Consider the following 19727-nt stretch of genomic DNA (forward strand, 5'->3'; position numbering starts at 1 on the left):
CCTAATAAAATCTCACCACCAGAGCAATAATTTTGCTCTTAATTACTATATACCTTGTATATCACTTTTTAAATATTACTGTATTATTAATGTGAGCAAGTGGGCACTTGCCCGGAGTACCTGAAATGGTTCTGTGCAGTCTTGTCTTAGCTATCATTTCCGCTTGAAGGACTTCCCAAGCATGTTCTTTGTTTACCTCATGTTTGTAGTCACAAGCCCCTTCACCTAATCCTGAAACTTTTTCCTAGTATTTTGAATACATTGAATCAACACAACTTATTATCTCTACTAACATTCTAAATACTTCCATGTATGCATTACTAATTCCATAAATTATACTTTTACAAACTCTGAAATCAAATACATTTTATGTCTGTATATTTTACTTAAAACAAATACAAAAATTAAATATGAAAGAGTTCCTTCTGATCAGCATAAACACACTAGCTAGCAGAAATGTAATGTCCAATTCTCTGCTTGCGATCAAAACCAAGAACAGGATGTGAATTACACTCATACTAACCACACACCTCCAAACCTTGAGCTAAAAGTTTTGAAACACATATAACCATATGTGAAGAGAAAAAGGGAAGAGAGTCAGTTTTCCAATGAAACTCTCCATGAACATGGGGGAGGGGTTAAGGTGGGCAGGTGGGAAGGGTAAGGGGGATAAAACAGCACAAAAATTCTCAATCTTAATATAAGTTGGTCACAGGGATGGTAGTACAGCATGGAGAGTATAGCCAGTGATTCTGTAACATCTTCCTATGTTGACAGATAGTAAATGCACTAGTGGGCATGAGGATTTAATAATATGCTGCTGAACCACACTGCATTATATACTTGAAACCGGTAAAAGATTGTATATCAACTACTACACTTCAATTAAAAAAGAAAAAAACCCCAAACCTCTCCAGGAGCAGCACAGAGAGAGCAGGGGCTATGGAGAGGCTATTCACTTGCTCTAGGTACTGAATTAGTATCTCCATTTCAAAAAGTACTCTGGATCTCCTGAAGCTGGAGTTTACCTTGAGTTCTGAAAGTATACACAGAGTATAATTTTTGGATATAATGAGTTTGCTGAACTTGTATAGTATGCAGATCCAAGATTCAATGAAATTTGTAAATATAATCAAAGGAAAGCTTAGGGATACATAAATAAGGGTTAGTCAGTAAAGAAATCATACTGAAGCCACTGTAGAAAAAAATGGAAAAAGTACTAAAGACATACTCTAGAAGAGAATTCAATGGAAAAGGCAGAGAGAGAAGGAAGAATCTGCAAAAACAACTTACAAAAAGGCATCCAGAAAGAGAGTACCCAAAAAGGACTGTATGTAACAGTGCAGCACTTAGTAGTGATTATTTTCTGAATGAAGTGAATGAAAAGGAAAAGTGTCAATAGTGAGAAAAATATAAAATGGTACAGAGAGGAAAGTAAAGTGAGTCAAAAAAAAGAAGGAAGATATAAATAAAAAAGGTTTGAAAATGTGCCTACTCTAAACATATCAAGTGCATTTCTAAAGACTTGTTGCATAGAAATACTATGGGCATAGAGATGTTTAAAATAAATAATTATGGGCACAGAAATACTAAAAAAATTTTAAACAGCCTCCCTATCTAGAAATAGAAAATCAGGAATCATCCATATACTGAAATATTATTCAGTCCTTTACAATTACAGTATAGATGAACATATATAGGTGTAAGAGAAAATTTTACATAATTAAGTTAAAATGTAGTTTCCAAACAATAAAATTCCTACTTTTCAAAAAACGTTTTCAGGTAAAGGTTGAAAAATATGGGCATTGAGAGGCTAATGGTGGTTATCCTCAATGGAAGGAATAATGAATATTGTTTTCTTTCTGTATTTCATTGTATTCTAATTATTCTATATAATTATGAATTCGATGATTAAATAGGAGTTTTGAATCAGTTACTGATGCCTCAGTAACAGATTATTTATTTTTTTCAAATTAACTTAATAGATTAAAATTAAATATCGGATATGTGTGCACATGTATATAAAATCCAAAATGTGAATGGTTTTGTAGTCTGATTATATTCTAATTTCTGATATTAAAAAAAGATTGCAAGAGAATTTTATAATTCTTATTACTAATGTTAATTAAGAGTGCTAATGTTAGTAAGTTAGCATCTGGGGCACTAGTAATAAATAATTTGGTGATTTGTTGTGATGGAGTATTAACACTTGCCTATGTTTATTAAAATAACCAGACTGTTTCTAAACTGAAAAACAAGTATGTATTTTTAGCTCTTCCTCTTAAAGTCATCTTATTGTCATACTTTTTACAAAGACGATACCTATGCATAAAACTGTTTATTATACTGTGGTACAATTTTACTGTTGGATAAATGTAAAATAATACCTTAAATAGCAAGTAATTTTAAAGGAGGCTCTGTAAGTAGAGATTCCTGAGTTCTGTAGAAAATTATCAATAAGTAGGCCATATTAGTGTTTCAAATGAATAAAAATAGGTGTTGAGAAAATTATATTAACATATCTTTAACCATATTAAATTTTAATATGTATACTTAAGAATTACTTGATATATTTAAGTTGTTAGAAAAAAGCAATTCTACAGTGTGTAACTTAATTTGTAGTTTGATAGAAAATTAATATGAATAATGGTAGAATTCCTTCTCCATGAGATATACAGTTTTTATATTGAAATAAAATATTCTAGCATGAAATGAAATAAAAGTATAACATTCCTCTAACCTAAAGATCATTAAGAAAATCTTAAACTGCTAAATCCTGGGTAGGATCACAAATTCCTGGGGGACTCTACACCACAAGCAAAGGGAACAAAAGCAAACACAAACAAGTGGGAGGGACTACATCAAACTGAAAAGTTTCTGCATAGCAAAGAGGATCATCAACAAAATGAAAAGGAAACCTGTGGAATGGGAGAAAATATATTTGAAAATCATATATGTGATAAGGGGTTAATAACCAAAATGTAAAAATAACTCATACAACTGAATAGCAAAAAAACAACCCAATTAGAAAATGGGCAGAGAATCTGAACATTTTTCCAAAGACATAAAGATGGCCAACAGGTACATGAAAGATGCTTGGCATTCCTAATCATGAGGTAAGTGCAAATCAAAACCACATGAGGTATCACCTCACAGCTATTAGATCAGCTATTAACAAAAGACAAGTATTGTAGAAGATATGAGGAACAGGGAACTCTTTTGTACTACGGGTGGGAATGTAAATTGGAGCAGTCACTTACAGAAAACAGTATGGAGATAGCTCAAAAAATTAAAAACAGAATAGCTTACAGGATCCAACAATGCCACTTCTGGGTTTTTACCCAAAGAAACTGAAAACCCTAATTTGAAAAGATATGTGTACCCTCATGTTCACTGCAGCCTCACTTACAAGACATGGGGATAACGTAACTGTTCATGGATGGATAAAGAAAATGTGGTATGCATGTGTGTATATGTACACAATGGATCATTATTCAGCCATAAGAAAAAATGAAATCTTGTCATTTGGAACAAGAGGGATGGACTTTGACAGTGAATTACACTAAGTGAAATAAGTCAGAAAAAGAAAGACAAATACTTTATGTTCTCACTTACATGTGGAATCCAGAAAACAAAACAAAATGAGCTTATAGATACAGAGAATAGCCTTGTGGATGCTAGAGGTGGGAGGCAGGAAGCGGGAAAAATGGGTATAGGAGTAAAAAGTTAGTTACAAAACTTTCAGTTATAAAAGAAGTCATGAGGATGGAATGTACAACATGGTGACTATAGTTAACAATACTGTATAACATATTTGAAAGTTCGTAAGAGAGTAAATCTTAAAAACATTCTATGAGGAATCTCATCATAATAAAAAAAATTCTGTAATTATATATGGTGATGGATAGTAATTAGACTTATTGTGGTAACCATTTTGTATATATACAAATATCAAATTATTATGTTATACATCTGAAACTAACATATGTAAATTATACCTCCATAAAAAAGAAATTATAGACGACATATGTGTGCCTTAACTGGTGTCCTCAAAAGGGCAGTGAATTTAAAAGTCCTTAAAATGTTCCAGAATGTAATTTACACCCAAAATTTTCAGTAAGTATACAGTTTCCTTAAAAATTTCCAGGGAACTGTTCTAATCAGTCAACAGCTTCAACAAATAAATATTAACCAAAAATCAAAAGTACTTGGCAATGTGGTAGATGAAAGTAAAAAGAAAATAATAGTCTATCAGGAAATCTAAGTTTGAGTCAGGGGAAAAATAAATGAAATATTACATCTGTGGGAATGACCATAAAACCAACGGACATGCAGAAAAAGACAAGATCATGGAGGAAGTAATTCATAAAGTAAGCTTTGTCTTGAAGGATGATCCACATGTGTAAGAAGACAAAGTGAAGTCATTATTAAAGACGTAAACACAGGCATGGAGGCAATAATAGACACTGTGCCTGAGGGACATAAGAAGGCTAACCTGCTCAGAGTCTTAGCTCAAACTGGGAAAGGTGGAAAGTAACATACGCAAGAAAGGTGGAGTTCCTTGAAAGTCACATAAAGACATTTGGAAATGACAGTTATTTAAAAATGGGAAAGTGGGAGCTTTATAAGAATGTGTTTCTTTTCTGCATTAATTACCTCATATTTTATTTTTCTTATCTTAATATCTGATTCCCCACTAGGTAGTGAAGTTAAAGAGAATGAGCACATCTTATTTACTCATCATTACATCCTTCACATCTAGCACAGAGCACAAGTGCTCAATAAATATTGGCAGACTAAATGAGTTGAGAAGAGTAAACTAAAAAATCATAGATCTTATTCTGTAGACTTATATAAAAAGTACTACATATCTTATGTCACTACACCAAGAAACCCAGATTGGCTTTATCTCCCTACTGGGTAGATAGGGGGAAAAAAGATCTCTTGACTCAAGAAGGCAGGTTAGAAAATGGTAGGATTCATGCTTCTAATACAGGTGGAGACAGGGAAGGATGGAAGCCAATGAGGGCATTAATGTCCACATCTTTCACAGTAGGGAGTCAATCAATATACTGTCTAAAAGTGAAATATAATGCTCAGACCAATTAAAATATTTTACATAATATTTTTTCTTTACCTTAGAGGAGATTTTGGGGAAGTAATAATTCCTGGAGTGAAAAAAGTTATTCAAAATTGAACAATTCCTTCTGTCTCACTAGGTTTCTTTTTCTTTTCTATAATAGAATTTAAAATGGAAACCATATTATGATTCCATTTTTATAGAAGAATTTCTATACATCTATTCTGTTTATGCACAGGAAGATGTCTAGAATGATTTCCTCAATGTTAGTATCACTTTCAGAATTAGGAAGAATTTCAGTTATCAAACTTAGTTTTCTGCATTGGTTATTTTATTTATTATAAATACAAATTAATGTTTGAAAAGCAAAGAAAAACAGTAAGATGAGTCTCAGGACAGAGCAACTGAATAGATGATTGGGTTACTTATGAGATGATGAAAAATTTGTTTCTGTGGGAGAAGATCTAAGAGTTCAGTTTTAGACATGTTAAATTTGTGATATCTGAGAAATGTCTGAATTGAGTTGTGTCAGAAGGGAGTTGTGTATGAGTCTGGTAGCTCAGAATAATGGTTTAGACTAGGGATATAAATTACAGCACCCATTGGCATATAGATGATACTTAAAGGCAAAGATATAAATGAATAAACTGGGGCAGAGTGTACAGGAAAAACAGCAAGGCCAGGACTAAGTCCTGAGTATCCCAACCTTCAGAGGTTGCTAAACGATTGCTAAGTAGGAGAAAGAGAAGCAATAGGGAGTTACAGAAGTACAGAGAACTTCCACACATCAAAAAATGGCCCACTGTATCAAATACTACTGATAGATAGAGTAAAATGAGAATTCAAAAGAGAAGAATCCACTATATTCATCAGCATAAAAGTTACAAGTGAATCTACTGTTAAAAGAACATATGGGATGTGAACAGTTCCCAGGAATGTGTTGTTTTGTCTGATTTTTCTCAAACTATTCAAATTCAGTTAGACAATATCCATCATATCATTGATAAGTTTTCACAAATGCCTAGGGTACCTAACTGGTTTTCTTGGTTTCACTCGATATGGCTGGTAATTGTAGGTCTGCTTTTGTTATGTAGCTGTATTCCTATTCTGTTAATGTGTGTATGCAATTTAATTAGTAGTTTAAAACCTATACATGCTTATGTTACTCTACAAGAAGATATGTCAAAGAAATAATCAATCTTCCCATGTTTTCTTCTATCTGCTACTTCTATAGCATTTCTTCTTCCTTCCTAACTACAACCCTTTAGTAGAATTAGTGCCTCATATCGAAAATTACCAAGTATCATAATTCTTCCAAGTGGTAAAGATACCTCAAGACAAATGCTGGGCATAGAATCCACAGGGCATAAATCTGCAAAGAAGTAAAAAGCTAACCTTTTCAAACAATATTGCTTCTCTCTCACTTACCAACTTTACATTTCCCTGTATGGCCCCGGAAGATGACTGGTTAGCCAGAGACGGGTAAGATTCCTCAAGGGAGGAACAACCTAAGACAGGCACAGTCGCAGGGGGGCATCAGGTGAGAAATTGGGGATCAACAGAAGTGAGGCTTAGAACCTCAACCCCCGTTTTGAGAGAAATCTTCTGCATCCGTGGATGTTTTGTTGCCCTTGTCTAGCTTGGATTAATACTTAGTCTATAGGCAGAGACCTCATCATCTATATTTGCCCTCTTACAGCACTAAATTATGTTTTCTACTTTTATCTTGCATCTACCTACCACTTCAGCATTTTATTAAAAATAATAATAATAATAATAAGGGAGAAATGTGGGATTCACATATAAATCAAGTATAAAAATCAAATGAATAATCATATCGACTTGATTGTTTATAGTTCATGATGCGTGATTAAAACCTAAAGTTTCTGTGATGACTGCCCTTGCACTGTTTACCATGTAAGAACTTATTCACTACGTAAGAACTTGTTCACCATGTAAGAACTTGTTTGTTATGCTTCAGAAGATTGGAGACTGTTGAGAATTAGGCTTGGGGTTGATTAATGATTGTGCATTGAGTCCCCTATACAGAATTTTATTGTTAACCATTTGATCAATAAATATGAAAGATGCCCTCTCAAAAGAAAAAAAAAGGTTACAAGTGACCTTGAGATGAGTAGGATGTGCAGGTTCTAACAGAGTTTTAGAGTTAATGTCAAATTGGGTTGAGGAATAAACAGGTGAGCAAGGAGGGACGAGGGACAGTTGTACAGATGTTTGGCTATGGTGAGAGGCAGAAAAACAGGACACTAGCTATAGAAAGGTAAGTCAAGGGAACTTTCTTTTTGCCTGAGTTTTGTTCTGTTTCATTGTAAGATGAGTTTCTATAGCTCAAACACTTTCACTTTTCTTCCTCTCATTTGAACATATTAAATAAAATGTTGAAGAATATAACTCAATCAGAAAGATCTAAACCTTGGAAAAACTGAAAGTAAAAAGTAATGATGAACACCCAAGGAGTAATATTTGGGCCTCAAGATAAATTATCCATTTTTAGGCCTCTTTCAAGACTGTATTATAGCAGGAGTCCAATCAAATGCCAACCCAGGGAAGCCCCAGAAGACTCCTAAGTAAACTGAATAGTCTGCAAAATGCTTCTGGTAAATTGAACAAACAGCACAAGACACTGTAATAATACAGAACCTACATGTATGCAAAAGCCATAATATAAAAATGTAATAGCTACAATTTATTCCCTGTAATGTTACAGGAAGACAAATTACCTTTAAACATGTTTTAAAAATTAGCTTATTTTAAATACTTTTTGAAAGTACACTGAACTTACGCTTAACTATTTTTACAACAGAAAATATATCTCAAATAAAGTTTAGTGCCTTACCTTAAACCAAAGATGTGTGATTGTTCATAGTTGAATAAAGAACGAATCTTAGCCTCAGAATTCAAAATTATAAGTCTATCTATAATATCCTAGAAAAGAAAGAGGTAGAGTGAGACTGTATTTGACTGAAAACATGTAAAGAAAACAAAATCAACAAACAATTATTTAGATCTGTGGTTCTCAAACTTGGCTCTACATTTTAATAAACTGAGTAAAGAAGAGGAAAAAAAAGACTAATGCCTGAGTTTTACCACTAGAGGTTTTGAATTAATTGGTCTGAGTGTGGCCTGGGCATTAAGATTTGTAGTTCCCAAAATATATCATCTAATGGTTAGCCAAAGTGGAGAATCATTCATTTATACTCCTCCAGTATTGTGAGCAGTTTATGCAGCCACTTAAATACTGATTACATTGCTAAAAATGTAAACTACTTTGAAAAGCAAATGGGAAATCTACAAATGTGAAATATGAACAGTAGATTTGAATAGTTTTATCTAGTAACCATTTGAGATTTTGTTAACAGATATTGTGCTCAGGTAAATCAATGGTTTCCAACACTGGCTAAACCCTGGAATCACCTAGGGAACTTAAAATGGTATAGATAGGTAGATGCCCAGGCTCTAACCCCAGACCAATGAGTTACTAACTCTGGGGGTATGATTTTGACATGAATATCCTTTGAAAAGCTCCCAAGTTGTTGCAATATGTAACCATACTTAAAAATTATGATGTAAGTACAGAGGGAACCTGATGCAGCAAGGCACTGCCAATTGTCCCAAGACCTGATAATTTTAGCCTACTCTCTAAAAGACTTTCTTTCCATAATGCCCTGCTTTTATGTACATCTCTGGGTTCATGCTTAAGAAATTTGTTCATAGACAAATACTTCTCTCTCATTACTCTTTTTCCTGATCAAGAAACTTGCTATCCTCCAGTGAATTCAAATTCAAGTTATTTTTTATGACCAATACAGTCACAGAAAAGAAGGAATATTTTGCTAGGGAGTGAGGACATGTAGTATTTAGTAAGGTCTACGTGGATGATAGTACCAATGTCACATCATCAAATAAGAGGCAAGGGAATGACTGCAAGGAGGAGAAAATAATGGATCTCTCAGAATCACATCTGAAAAAGATTAATCAAAACATAATAAAAACTAGATTTTGTATACTTACCTAAAGTTTATACCCAACACTTAGGAATGCATTTATCATTCTATAGGTATCTTGTAAAAATGTGTAAATAATACTAGCACAAGAGTTCATAATCAGCAAAAATTAAACTACCATAGATGAAGAATAAAAGATGAAGAATAAAAAGATTTCTATCTTAAAATAATCTGTCATTGTGGTCTGCTCCTTGGTTGAGGATTCATTTCAAACATTAGGACAGCACATGAACTATAAGCAACTCACTCATATCCCCAAGCTTTATATTCAATACTTAATAACTGTCACACCACTCTCTCCCTCTTTCCCAGTTTCTCCACTCTGACTGTCCTGTGTTAGCTACAGAGCCACAAAGCTCTTCTTCACTTGCTCAGGCACCTGGATACTATTAAGCAAGTAGTCTTTGCAGTAGACTTAAGGAGAAACTTGTTTGCTAAGTAGTTCTTCAAATAAGCATATATTTTTACTGTTTAATATTATAATTTTTAAGAAATGATTATCACTATTTTTACCATAGTTATCTTCACAAATTACTCTAGAATTAATTATGCATCACTAGTCTTCTCACATGTGAGAGAAGAATTAATTCTGTGCAGTTGTTTCTGGAAGGATAACTACAGATTTCTCTTTATTACTAGGGTACTAGTATAAATGACTAAAGTTTGCACAATTGAACATAACACTAAACTCAGGTTATTTGATAGCCTGTGTCACCTTGTGATCCTCAAGTTCTAGCTGTGTATCTAAGTACTAAATAGTTTAAGAATAAGAGACAGAATATATTACCAATGAGCTAATGAAGAACAGATTGCAGTGATCTATCAATGACAATGCATTTTCACAGAACAAATGTTACAGCAAATAATTTCTTCTTCAAAGAAGATTACATAGATGGATTACCACTGAGGGAAGAAAATGAAATTCCAGGGAAGCCTGCCTTATGGAAAACTTCAGTTTTTAAGTACTGAAAAATGTGTATATAAAGTAATCCTAAATCAAGAGCTTCCCAGCAACAAATTAGGCCTGGGACTCAAAAAGTAGCCTGAAGGAAAAGGGGTGCTATCTATTCAAAAAACAAGGAGGTTATATACCTTGTATATGCCAGAGAAAGAAACTTGTCCAAAGATCCCAGAGGTTAGAAGAAAAGACCAGTTAGTACCTTACTAAAGTAATCTAGACAAGAAATGAAGATCTGAGCCAAAGTGGACTGAACAGGAATACAAACAAATCAGTTATTAACGGAGAGGTAAAAATCAATAAATAGTGATTAATCACATATCTAGAAAGAGGAGTCAACAATGACTTCCAGGTTTCTAGCTTACTGAACTGTGTGGATGATTGCGCTGGGTTCAGACCTGGCAGTAAAGTGAGTGATACAGATCAGAGTTGTCAGTGTATAACTGAAGCCACAGAATTAGATGAGATTAATCTGGAAGACAGATGACAGAAGAAGACAAGTCTCACAAAAGAGAACTATGCAGGAGACACTAGAGAAGCTAAAGAAAACCAGAAGTAGTGCCACAGCATAGAATGAGGACCAATGAGAAGACTAACTGTGTCAACTGCTACAAGATGGTGAATTAAGTTAAAGGAAGGGGGAGGTTGAGTTGGATTAGGGAATTATATACTTATTGTTGACTTTTGGCAGAACAATTTCAGTTAGGTAGTCAATCAAGACGCCAGGTTACAGTGGCTTCCAGAGTTGACAGAGAAAATGAAGTAGAGATTTCAAATACAGGCAATTTTTTCAGGAAGGTTTTCAGGACAAGGAAAAAAACTACGGGGCGGTAGCTGAAATACAACATAGATCAAAGGAGTTGTTATTTGTTTTAATAAGAGAGTTTATACATGTTTCAGTGATGATGGGAATCGGTGATTCTTCTACAGGGTTAAAATATAATGTCATCAGAGGAGGTGGAATAACAAAACTTTGCAGTTTAGTGTTTTAAGACTAAACAAAAGACAAAGCCTTCCCTAAGTGGAAACGTCCTTGAATATGCACTGTAAGTATCTCTGAAACCATCCATTCAAGTCATTGTTCTAGATTAAATGACGCAACTTGTTTGTTCCCATAATTGATTTGAGTAAAGGCAGTATTAGGAATATTTTCAAAAACCACTCACTGGACATCTACTATACTAGGTGCTAAGAATGACTAAGATACCTTACCTGCTCTCAGGCACTCACAGTATCGTAGGGAAGACAGGTACATAAATGGCTAATTATGAAACTACTTAAGAAGTGCCAAGATATAAGTAAGCATAACATAAAATTAGAACACTTCAAGGAAAAGAGAATATACATTTAAAGTTTAATAACAGAAGCACTTACCTTTGTTTCATTCATATAGATTAACATTTAACAAAATAGAAAAAGCTAAAAAAAAATTTAAATTTTTAGGGCTAACAAAAGTATTTAAAAGGGCAAAACTGTGTAAAAAAAAAAAAAACAGTAACACACAGGACAAAGTGACCAGAAGATTAAACCAATAAATAATGAAATTTCAGTATTCATCAAGTAATTTCCTTATTACTGCATATATACATATTTATGTATATCCAAACATGAGAAACTAAATACCTCTGAGTGATTAAAACAACATACACATCTGGGAGTATGAATATGAAATAAGTTTCAAATAAATATGTATATACTGCCCTCATGGGGCTGTAATATGTAGTTATTAAAATATAAGCAATGTATTGCACTTCTTAGATACAGTTCATATAAATTACCCTAGCCAATGAAGGAGTGGCATTGTTGTGACAATAAGTCATCTAAACATTATTCATGCACATACCTCTCCTTATGCCCAATCTCTTTCCTGGTTGGGGAATATTACCTTGTATTTTGATAGGTGTTATAACTGTTAGCACCCTGGATTAAAGACTGCATTCACAGGCAGCTCAGAAGATGATTTTTTCCATGGTTAATAAATCAACCTTTAAATGTCATTAAATAGTGGTTTTGATTTTTTTCCTGTAGATTGTATTTTTACTACAACTCTCAAAAAGTAGCATTTTTATCAGGGAAAGATGAAAAGAAAAAGGCTTACAATAATACATGTTGGGACTTCACGAAGAGAATATTCTGCTTTATTAGGAAGACCTTGTTTTCCAACCAGCTCATAAATAGCAGGATAAGATAACAAATTTACCAGTCCTAGAAAAGACTTGGGGGTTGGGGGAGAAAGCACATTTAAATCGTTCATTTTTTCCAACCACATCCACAGAAGAGTTATTAATGTAGTTTCATACCAGTTTGACTGCAAGAGTTAATTTTTTAAATATGCCTAGTTAATCTACATAAGTGTGAAACACATATATAAGCACAAAATAGTTAACATCAACAATAATCTGTGCTGACAATGCATAATAATTAGAACATAATACAAGAGAGTTGGAAAATGTTTTAACATGTCATATCTCTTGAAAAGTTTGGCTCTGAGAAAAAAATGAAATGATTCATCTTTGTTAGTCTGCATTGTTCTATTACATAATACTTAGGAGTTCTAGAGCAAGATAATAAATTCTATATATTGTTGCACTCAAGTCACAAGGCTATGTTTATCTTTACATTCAATGGAAATCCAACTAACCTAGTTACAGTTATTCTTTTATTTATTTATTTCATAGTTTTTTTATTAAAGTATCATTGATATACACTCTTATGAAGGTTTCACAATAAAAATAGTGTGGTTATTACATTCACTCTTATTATTGGTTCCCTCCCCTTACCCCACTGTGGTCACTGTCCATCAGTGTAGTAAGATGCCACAGAGTCCCTATTTGTCTTCTCTGAGCTACACTGTCTTCCCTGTGACCCCACACACACCATGTGCACCAGTCATGATACTCCACAATCCCCTTCTCCCTCCCTCCCCACTGGCCCTCCCCTACCCCTCCCCTTTCATAACCACTAGTCCCTTCTTGGAGTCTGTGAGTCTGCTGCTATTTTGTTCCTTCAGTTTTGCTTTGTTGTTATACTCCACAAATGAGGGAAATCATTTGGTATTTGTCTTTCTTTGACTGACTTATTTCACTGAGCATAATACCCTCTAGCTCCTTCCATGTTGTTTCAAATGGTAGGATTTGTTTATTTCTTATGGCTCAATAGTATTTCATTGTGTATATGTACCAGCTCTTCTTTATCCATTCATCTACTGATGGACACTTAGGTTGCTTCCATATCTTGGCTATTGTAAACAGTGCTGTGACAAACATAGGGGTGCATATGTCTCTTTGAATCTGAGAATTTGTTTTCTTTGGGTAAATTCCTAGGATTGGAGTTCCCGGGTCAAAGTGTATTTCTATTTTTTTGTTTTTTGAGGAACCTCCATATTGCTTTCCACAATGGTTGAGCTAGTTTACATTCCCATCAGCAGTGTAGGAGGGTTGTTCTTTCTTCACATCCTTGCCAGCATTTGTTGTTCCTAGTCTTTTCTATGTTGGCCATCCTAACTGGTGTGAGGTGAAACCTCACTGTGGTTTTAATTTGCATTTCCCTGATAATTAGTGATGTGGAGCATCTTTTTGTGTGCTTGTTGGTCATCTGAATTTCTTCTTTGGAAAACTTTCTTTTCATATTGTCCACCTTTTTTTTAAAAGGATTATTTGCTTTTTGGGTGTTGAGGCATGTGAGTTCTTTATATATTTTGGATGTTAACCCCTTGTTGGATATGTCATTTACAAATATATTCTCCCATACTGTAGGATGCCTTTTTGTTCTGCTGATGATGTCCTTTGTTGTACAGAAGCTTTTTAGCATCATGTAGTCCCATTTGTTCATTTTGATTTTGTTTCCCTTGCCCGAGGAGATGCATTCAGGAAAAAGTTGCTCATGTTTATATTCAAGAGATTTTTGTCTAAGTTTTCTTCTAAGAGTTTTATGGTTTCATGACTTACATTCAGGTCTTTGGTCATTTTAAAAATGTTTTCACTAGACTCAAAATTGGAGAATCAGATAAGTTGAGAATTTCACTAAGATCAGAACACTGAGAAAATGAAAAAGTAAATAGTAAATTCAAGCTCCCATTAAATAGATGAGAAAATTTACAGAACCAGGAAAGCTGGTGGCAGAACCGATCTACATATTTTTTTTTATTTCTGGCTAAGGTTAATAATCATTACAAGGTACAATATAGTCTTCAGATGCTACTTAACAGTGTCACACCTGCTTGCTACAAAGTCCTTATTTGTGGACCTGTACAGTACATTTATCTACATCTACCACCTCCTCATTATTAGGACAAATGCAATGTTACTCAGTAACAGTGGCTATAGTAAATACATTTCACACAGTGGTTTTTAAAAAACTGCTGTTGTAGGATGAAAAGTGAACCCATTTTTTTTAAAGCTTCCCTTTGTTTCCTATAAATACTCCAATAAATGAAGATAGAATTTCTAAACAATTCAAAGAAGAAAATAATCCACTTCTTCATGATTGAAGCTAGTATTATTTGGATAGCAATAAAGTTACCAAGTAGAATAACTGACTAAATTAAATAACCTAGTTACCACTTATTGAATGCTTATTTGAAGAAAACACTATGCTGGAAGTATGCCATACAGAGAAGGAGGAAAAAACTGATATCAAGGAAAGGATGTTTGAGGAATATGTCTATTAAGTAAATGTAAAATGAACTACAAAAAAGTTAGAGTTTATGGCCACATAGGAAACCACTATAAAAATTAATTCACTAGTCACCAAGGTGTGAACTAGAAAGATGATTGATAAAACAGATTTTATGATAGCTTTGTTTTAATCTAATTTATCAAAAACCTAAGCTAAAAATGCTTTATAATTTAAGTATACAAATATTTCATAAATACCGTTAATATTAGTCCAGCAGTATTTATGTACTATATTTCATGTTTAGAATATCTCTTCTATTATAACCATGACATTACAAACTTAATAAATGTCCATTTTGACATTTGACATTGTCCATGAAGACATATGGCCTTTAGAAATCACATACATCAATAGTAAATTGAGGGTTTTTGTCTCACATATGAAGAACTCCACTAGTAAACATGAAACCACTCCATCTTCATCAAAGAAACAATTTGGGCCACATAAAATCATAACTTCTGATATGCTACTCTAAACAAACTACAGAGAACTCCAGGTGAAAACAATTCAGTAATTGTATTTGAATAAAAACAACCTAAACAAAATTTTAAAGAAACGAGAGTATTTCCGCAGCTTGTTTCTAGAAGAAACAAATCCATTCTTACACATGCTATTTTTAAAAGATGCTAGCAACTACAAATTGTAATGTGTACATTATACATTTTAGAACTCAAGAAAATATTTACAATATAATCACTGGTTTCCAAAAAACATAACATGTTACTAATATCAGACATTAATTATTCTAAAACATAGCATAAAACAATTATATTTCAAAGTCTTGAAGAAATGAATGAGGATTTGTGTGGCAATAATAAGGAAACTTATGGAAGGGCAAATGTTTGATATATTTTGAGACTAAATCATAAAGTTAATTATCCAAAGCCAAAACCTTTCTTATTAATTAAACATCCTTCAGGTTGATAATGATCATCCATTTGCTTATTCACTGAAATTATTTTAACATCAGCTGCTTATCAGCAATTGTGCCAGACACTAAGAATAAAAATGTGAAAAAAGGAATGGTCTCAGCCCTCAAATACTTACAGTGTAATAGAGGACAAATATACTGTTAGACCATTTAAAACAGTACCCTGCATAACCTGATAGCACTGTACTATGAAGAGGAATGGAAGGATACGGGGGGATGATGCTATACAGCAAAGAATGAAGAGGTGAGATACGGCTGCAGAAGTAGCAGGTAGGTAGGCAGGAGGAGACATGCTACGTTAATGAGCACTGTCTTTATCCTCAAGGAGAAAGGAGTTAACAGTGTTTTCCAAAGAATAATGGAAATTATATTTTACATTTTAGAATGCCATGAAGGAAAATGGTTTTGAGGACAGATAATATCGGGAAAGAAACAAATTAGGATTTGGAAGTTCTAACAATGAGAATTACCAGTTAAACCTATTATACCAGAGAAGTATTTTTAAAGTGTCTAATAGAGAAATCAGAAAATGGTTCAAAAAGGCAAGATTTTGCTTTTCAATGAGAGACTCAAACCATTTTCAAATAGGTAGTTTTATCTTTCTTTCCAATCTGTATGCCTTAGTTTTTTTTTTTTTTTTGCTTTATTCTAAGAGTTAATACAATATTGAATAACAGTGAACCAGTTTTGGGTCCAATATTTCACCATTAAATATGTATGCAAATATGTACATGTATGCAAAGTATGTAATATATATTTAAATATGTATTTCACCATTAAATATGTAACATGTATGTTTTCCAAAGATAGCACTGTTAGATTTAGTATTAAATCTGTTTTTATCATAAATGGGTATTAAATTTTGCCAAATGCTATTCTGTATCTATTGAAAGAATTGTATGAGTTCTCTTTATTCTGTTAATATGGTGAATTATAATCCCATTTTAGAATGTTAAAACAACTTTGTTTTGCTGGGATAAACACCATTTGATCATAATGAATGGCTGTTTTATATAGTACTAGATAAAACTTGATCTGTAGTACTAGATTAAAAAAATATTTGGCTAAGTCTGTAATTTTCTGATATATAGATGAATATCTATAGACAAATATAATATTTACGTACAATAAACCTAAATTCAATAATATTTTAAGTCTATATGCATCAGGAAAATATTAGAGTGCAATTTTCTTTTTGGTAATGATCATGACTCATTTTCACATCAGTGTTACGCTGACCTCACAGTAAGTTAGAAAATGATTCGTCTGACTCTTGTTTTCGAAAACAGCTTGTCCAAGATCAGTACTCTTTCTCCTTATATAAAAGTTTCATAGAATTCACCAGCTAAACAACCTGGTTTTCTTTACAGGGAAGTTTCTGATAGTGAATTTAATTTCTTTAACAATTACATAGCTATTCAGATTTTCTATTGTGTCACTTTTGGTAAGCATATATTTTAAGAAGGTTGCCTATTTTTATCTTAATTGGTGAATTTTTGGCATAAAGCTGATCATAATTATTCTTTAATATCTGTGGGATCTTCGGCAATGCCCTCTTTCATTCTTGATATTAGTAATTTTTGGTCTCATTTTCTTGATTAGTCTAGCCAGGGGGTTATCATTTTTAATAATCATTTCAAAGAACTAACTTTGGTTTTGTTACTTTTCTCTAGTTTGTCTTTTTCTGTTTCAGTGATTTCTGCTGTAATATTTATATCCTTTCTTCTATGTGCTTTGGGTATGATTTGCTCTTTTTCTAGTTCCTTAGAGTGGAAAATTGAGTCATTAATTTGAGGCATTAATTTAACTTTTATATTAAAAGTTAGAAATACCTAAGAGATAAAATATTCCTCTTAGAACTATTTCAGCTCCATCCACAAATTTATAATTGTATTATTTTCATCCAGTTTGAAATATTTCCTAATTTTCCTTGTGACTTCTTTGAACTGCGTGTTATTTAGAAGAGTGTTATTTCCAAATATTTGAGGTTTGCTAGATTCTACCTAATAATATTTAATTAAATACACTGTGGTCCAGAAATACTTTGTATTATTTTAATCACCTTAAATTTATTTAGACTTGTATTCTAGCCCAGCAACAGTCTCCCTTGGTAAGCATGCTATATGCTCTTGAAGAGATGGTTTATTTTGCAATCACTGAATGTAATTTCTATAAATAACAATTAGATCATGTAATTAGTAATGGCATTCATGCCTTTTAATCTGTTCTGAGATTCATATCTACTACATCAATTGATAAAAGAGGAATGTTAAAATCTTCACCTCTGTAAATTTGCCTACTTTTTCTTTAACTCCTATTTTAATATCCCATATATTTTGAATTTCATTTCTACGATTATAACTCATTTATGACTGTTATGTTTTCCTACTGCATTGTCCATATTATCATGATGAAATGATTTTCTTAATCTGATTTTTTTCATCAATATCTGGCACAGAATAAGACCATTCCTGTCTTCTAATGTATATTTTTTCTCTTGTATGCTTTTTATATTCATTTACTTTCAATTTATCTGTACCTTTTTATTTAAAATGACTTTCTTCAAGATAGCATACAGTTCAATTTTCCTTATTCAATCTGAAAACCCCTGCATTTTTATTAAAATATTTAGTCTATTTACATTTAATGCAATTATTGCTTAGGGTTATATCTTCCATTTGTTTTTTGTTTTTTTTTTAGCCCATTTGTTTTCAGTTCCCTAACTCCTCTCTCATTGCCTTCTTTTGGCTTATTATTTTATAAATTTATTTTTAGCTATATCTCTTTGCATTTCATTTAGTGGTTTTCCTAGATCAGTGCTAGCCTACAGATCTGTCTGTGGTAATAAAGATGTTATGAAATCTGAACTGGGCAGTAGGATAGTCACTAGCTGCACATAGCTTTTGAACATATGATTAACCTAATTGAGGAACTGAATTTTTAACTTTAGTTTTAAGTTCATATAGCCACATGGGGCTGTTATCTATGATACTGCAAAGCAGAACTATAGAGAGGAGAGTGAGATGAGGAGACTGGACAAGAAGTAAACTTTTTAATGTACTTCTTTTATTTAATGTATTTCACTTTGTTTTCTACAATTTAAAAAATAAAGTTAAATCCCGAGAGAAAACAAAATTCCTAAGGAATAATATTTGGAACTATAAGATGGGGCACTAAGAATATCTGTTACTATACGTTGTTAGTATTTCTAGGTCTCTCAATACACAGTTTAGGGTGACTTTTTTTTAAAGAAGTTATTAGTTTATAAGGACATTTGTAATTCAAAGTTGAATAAAACCCCTATAACAAATTTAAATTAAAAATACTTCCTAGGGATTAAGAATACTGTGCCAATTTATGTAAAATGTAGTAAGAACTTTTTTGACTGTATAGATTTGTATACCATTATGCCATTCACTTGTTCTGCATGGTATGGCTGCCATATAAATGACCTCTAAATATAAAATAAATCCTACTATGTGTTATAGATTATTAAGAAGTCATGTGCACTTGCAATAAATTAAGGGGAGAAAAACAAGCTTTAATACTCACCTATTTGTAATTTTTCATTCTGTAAATTCAAATAGCTGTTATCATTTTCCTTCAACCTCAAGAAATTCCTTTAGTATTTAATAAATATAATGCAGGTCTGCTGTAAAACAGTTTTTTAGCCTTTACTTTAAAATGTATTTCACTTCTATTCTTGAAGATATTTTTGTTTGAATTGACTTTGTTTTTCCTGTTCAGCACATTAAAGAGCTCCATTATCTTTCCGCCTCCAATATTTCTAATGAGATAGCAAATTTTTCTGCTGTTCCTCTTTACGTAATGTTCTATAGATTGTTTCAAGATTTCCTCTTTTTCCTTAGTTCTCATCATCGTGTCTATAATGAGCGTTGCTGTGATTTCCTTTATCTGCCTTGGGATTCATTAAGTTTCTTGATCAAAAAGGGTACATCTTTCAAGAAATTAGAAATTTTCAAACATTTTGGAAATATATTTGGAAATTTGGAAATTAATTCAAAATATTGTAAATGTATTCAAATATTTCCTCCC

At 32.6% G+C, this 19727-nt stretch overlaps 1 protein-coding gene across 7 annotated transcripts in view; it reads right to left on the minus strand.

Moving 5' to 3' along the window:
• The window catches only part of TBC1D32 (TBC1 domain family member 32), a 207353-nt gene that overhangs the window by 96125 nt on the left and 91501 nt on the right, over positions 1-19727 (minus strand). For all 7 annotated transcript variants that reach the window (XR_005054532.2, XM_036993532.2, XM_036993536.2 and 4 more), the window contains 2 exons: positions 12162-12278; positions 7938-8026 (listed from right to left, as the gene is read on the minus strand). Coding sequence is in view for 6 of the 7 variants with exons in the window: in XM_036993532.2 (XP_036849427.2) it covers positions 7938-8026; positions 12162-12278 (206 nt within the window). In the remaining variant the exon portion in view is untranslated. The remainder of the gene's footprint in view (positions 1-7937; positions 8027-12161; positions 12279-19727) is intronic.

Source organism: Manis javanica, chromosome 13 (genome assembly GCF_040802235.1).
Source record: "Manis javanica isolate MJ-LG chromosome 13, MJ_LKY, whole genome shotgun sequence".
In the NCBI taxonomy this organism is placed as follows: domain Eukaryota; kingdom Metazoa; phylum Chordata; class Mammalia; order Pholidota; family Manidae; genus Manis; species Manis javanica.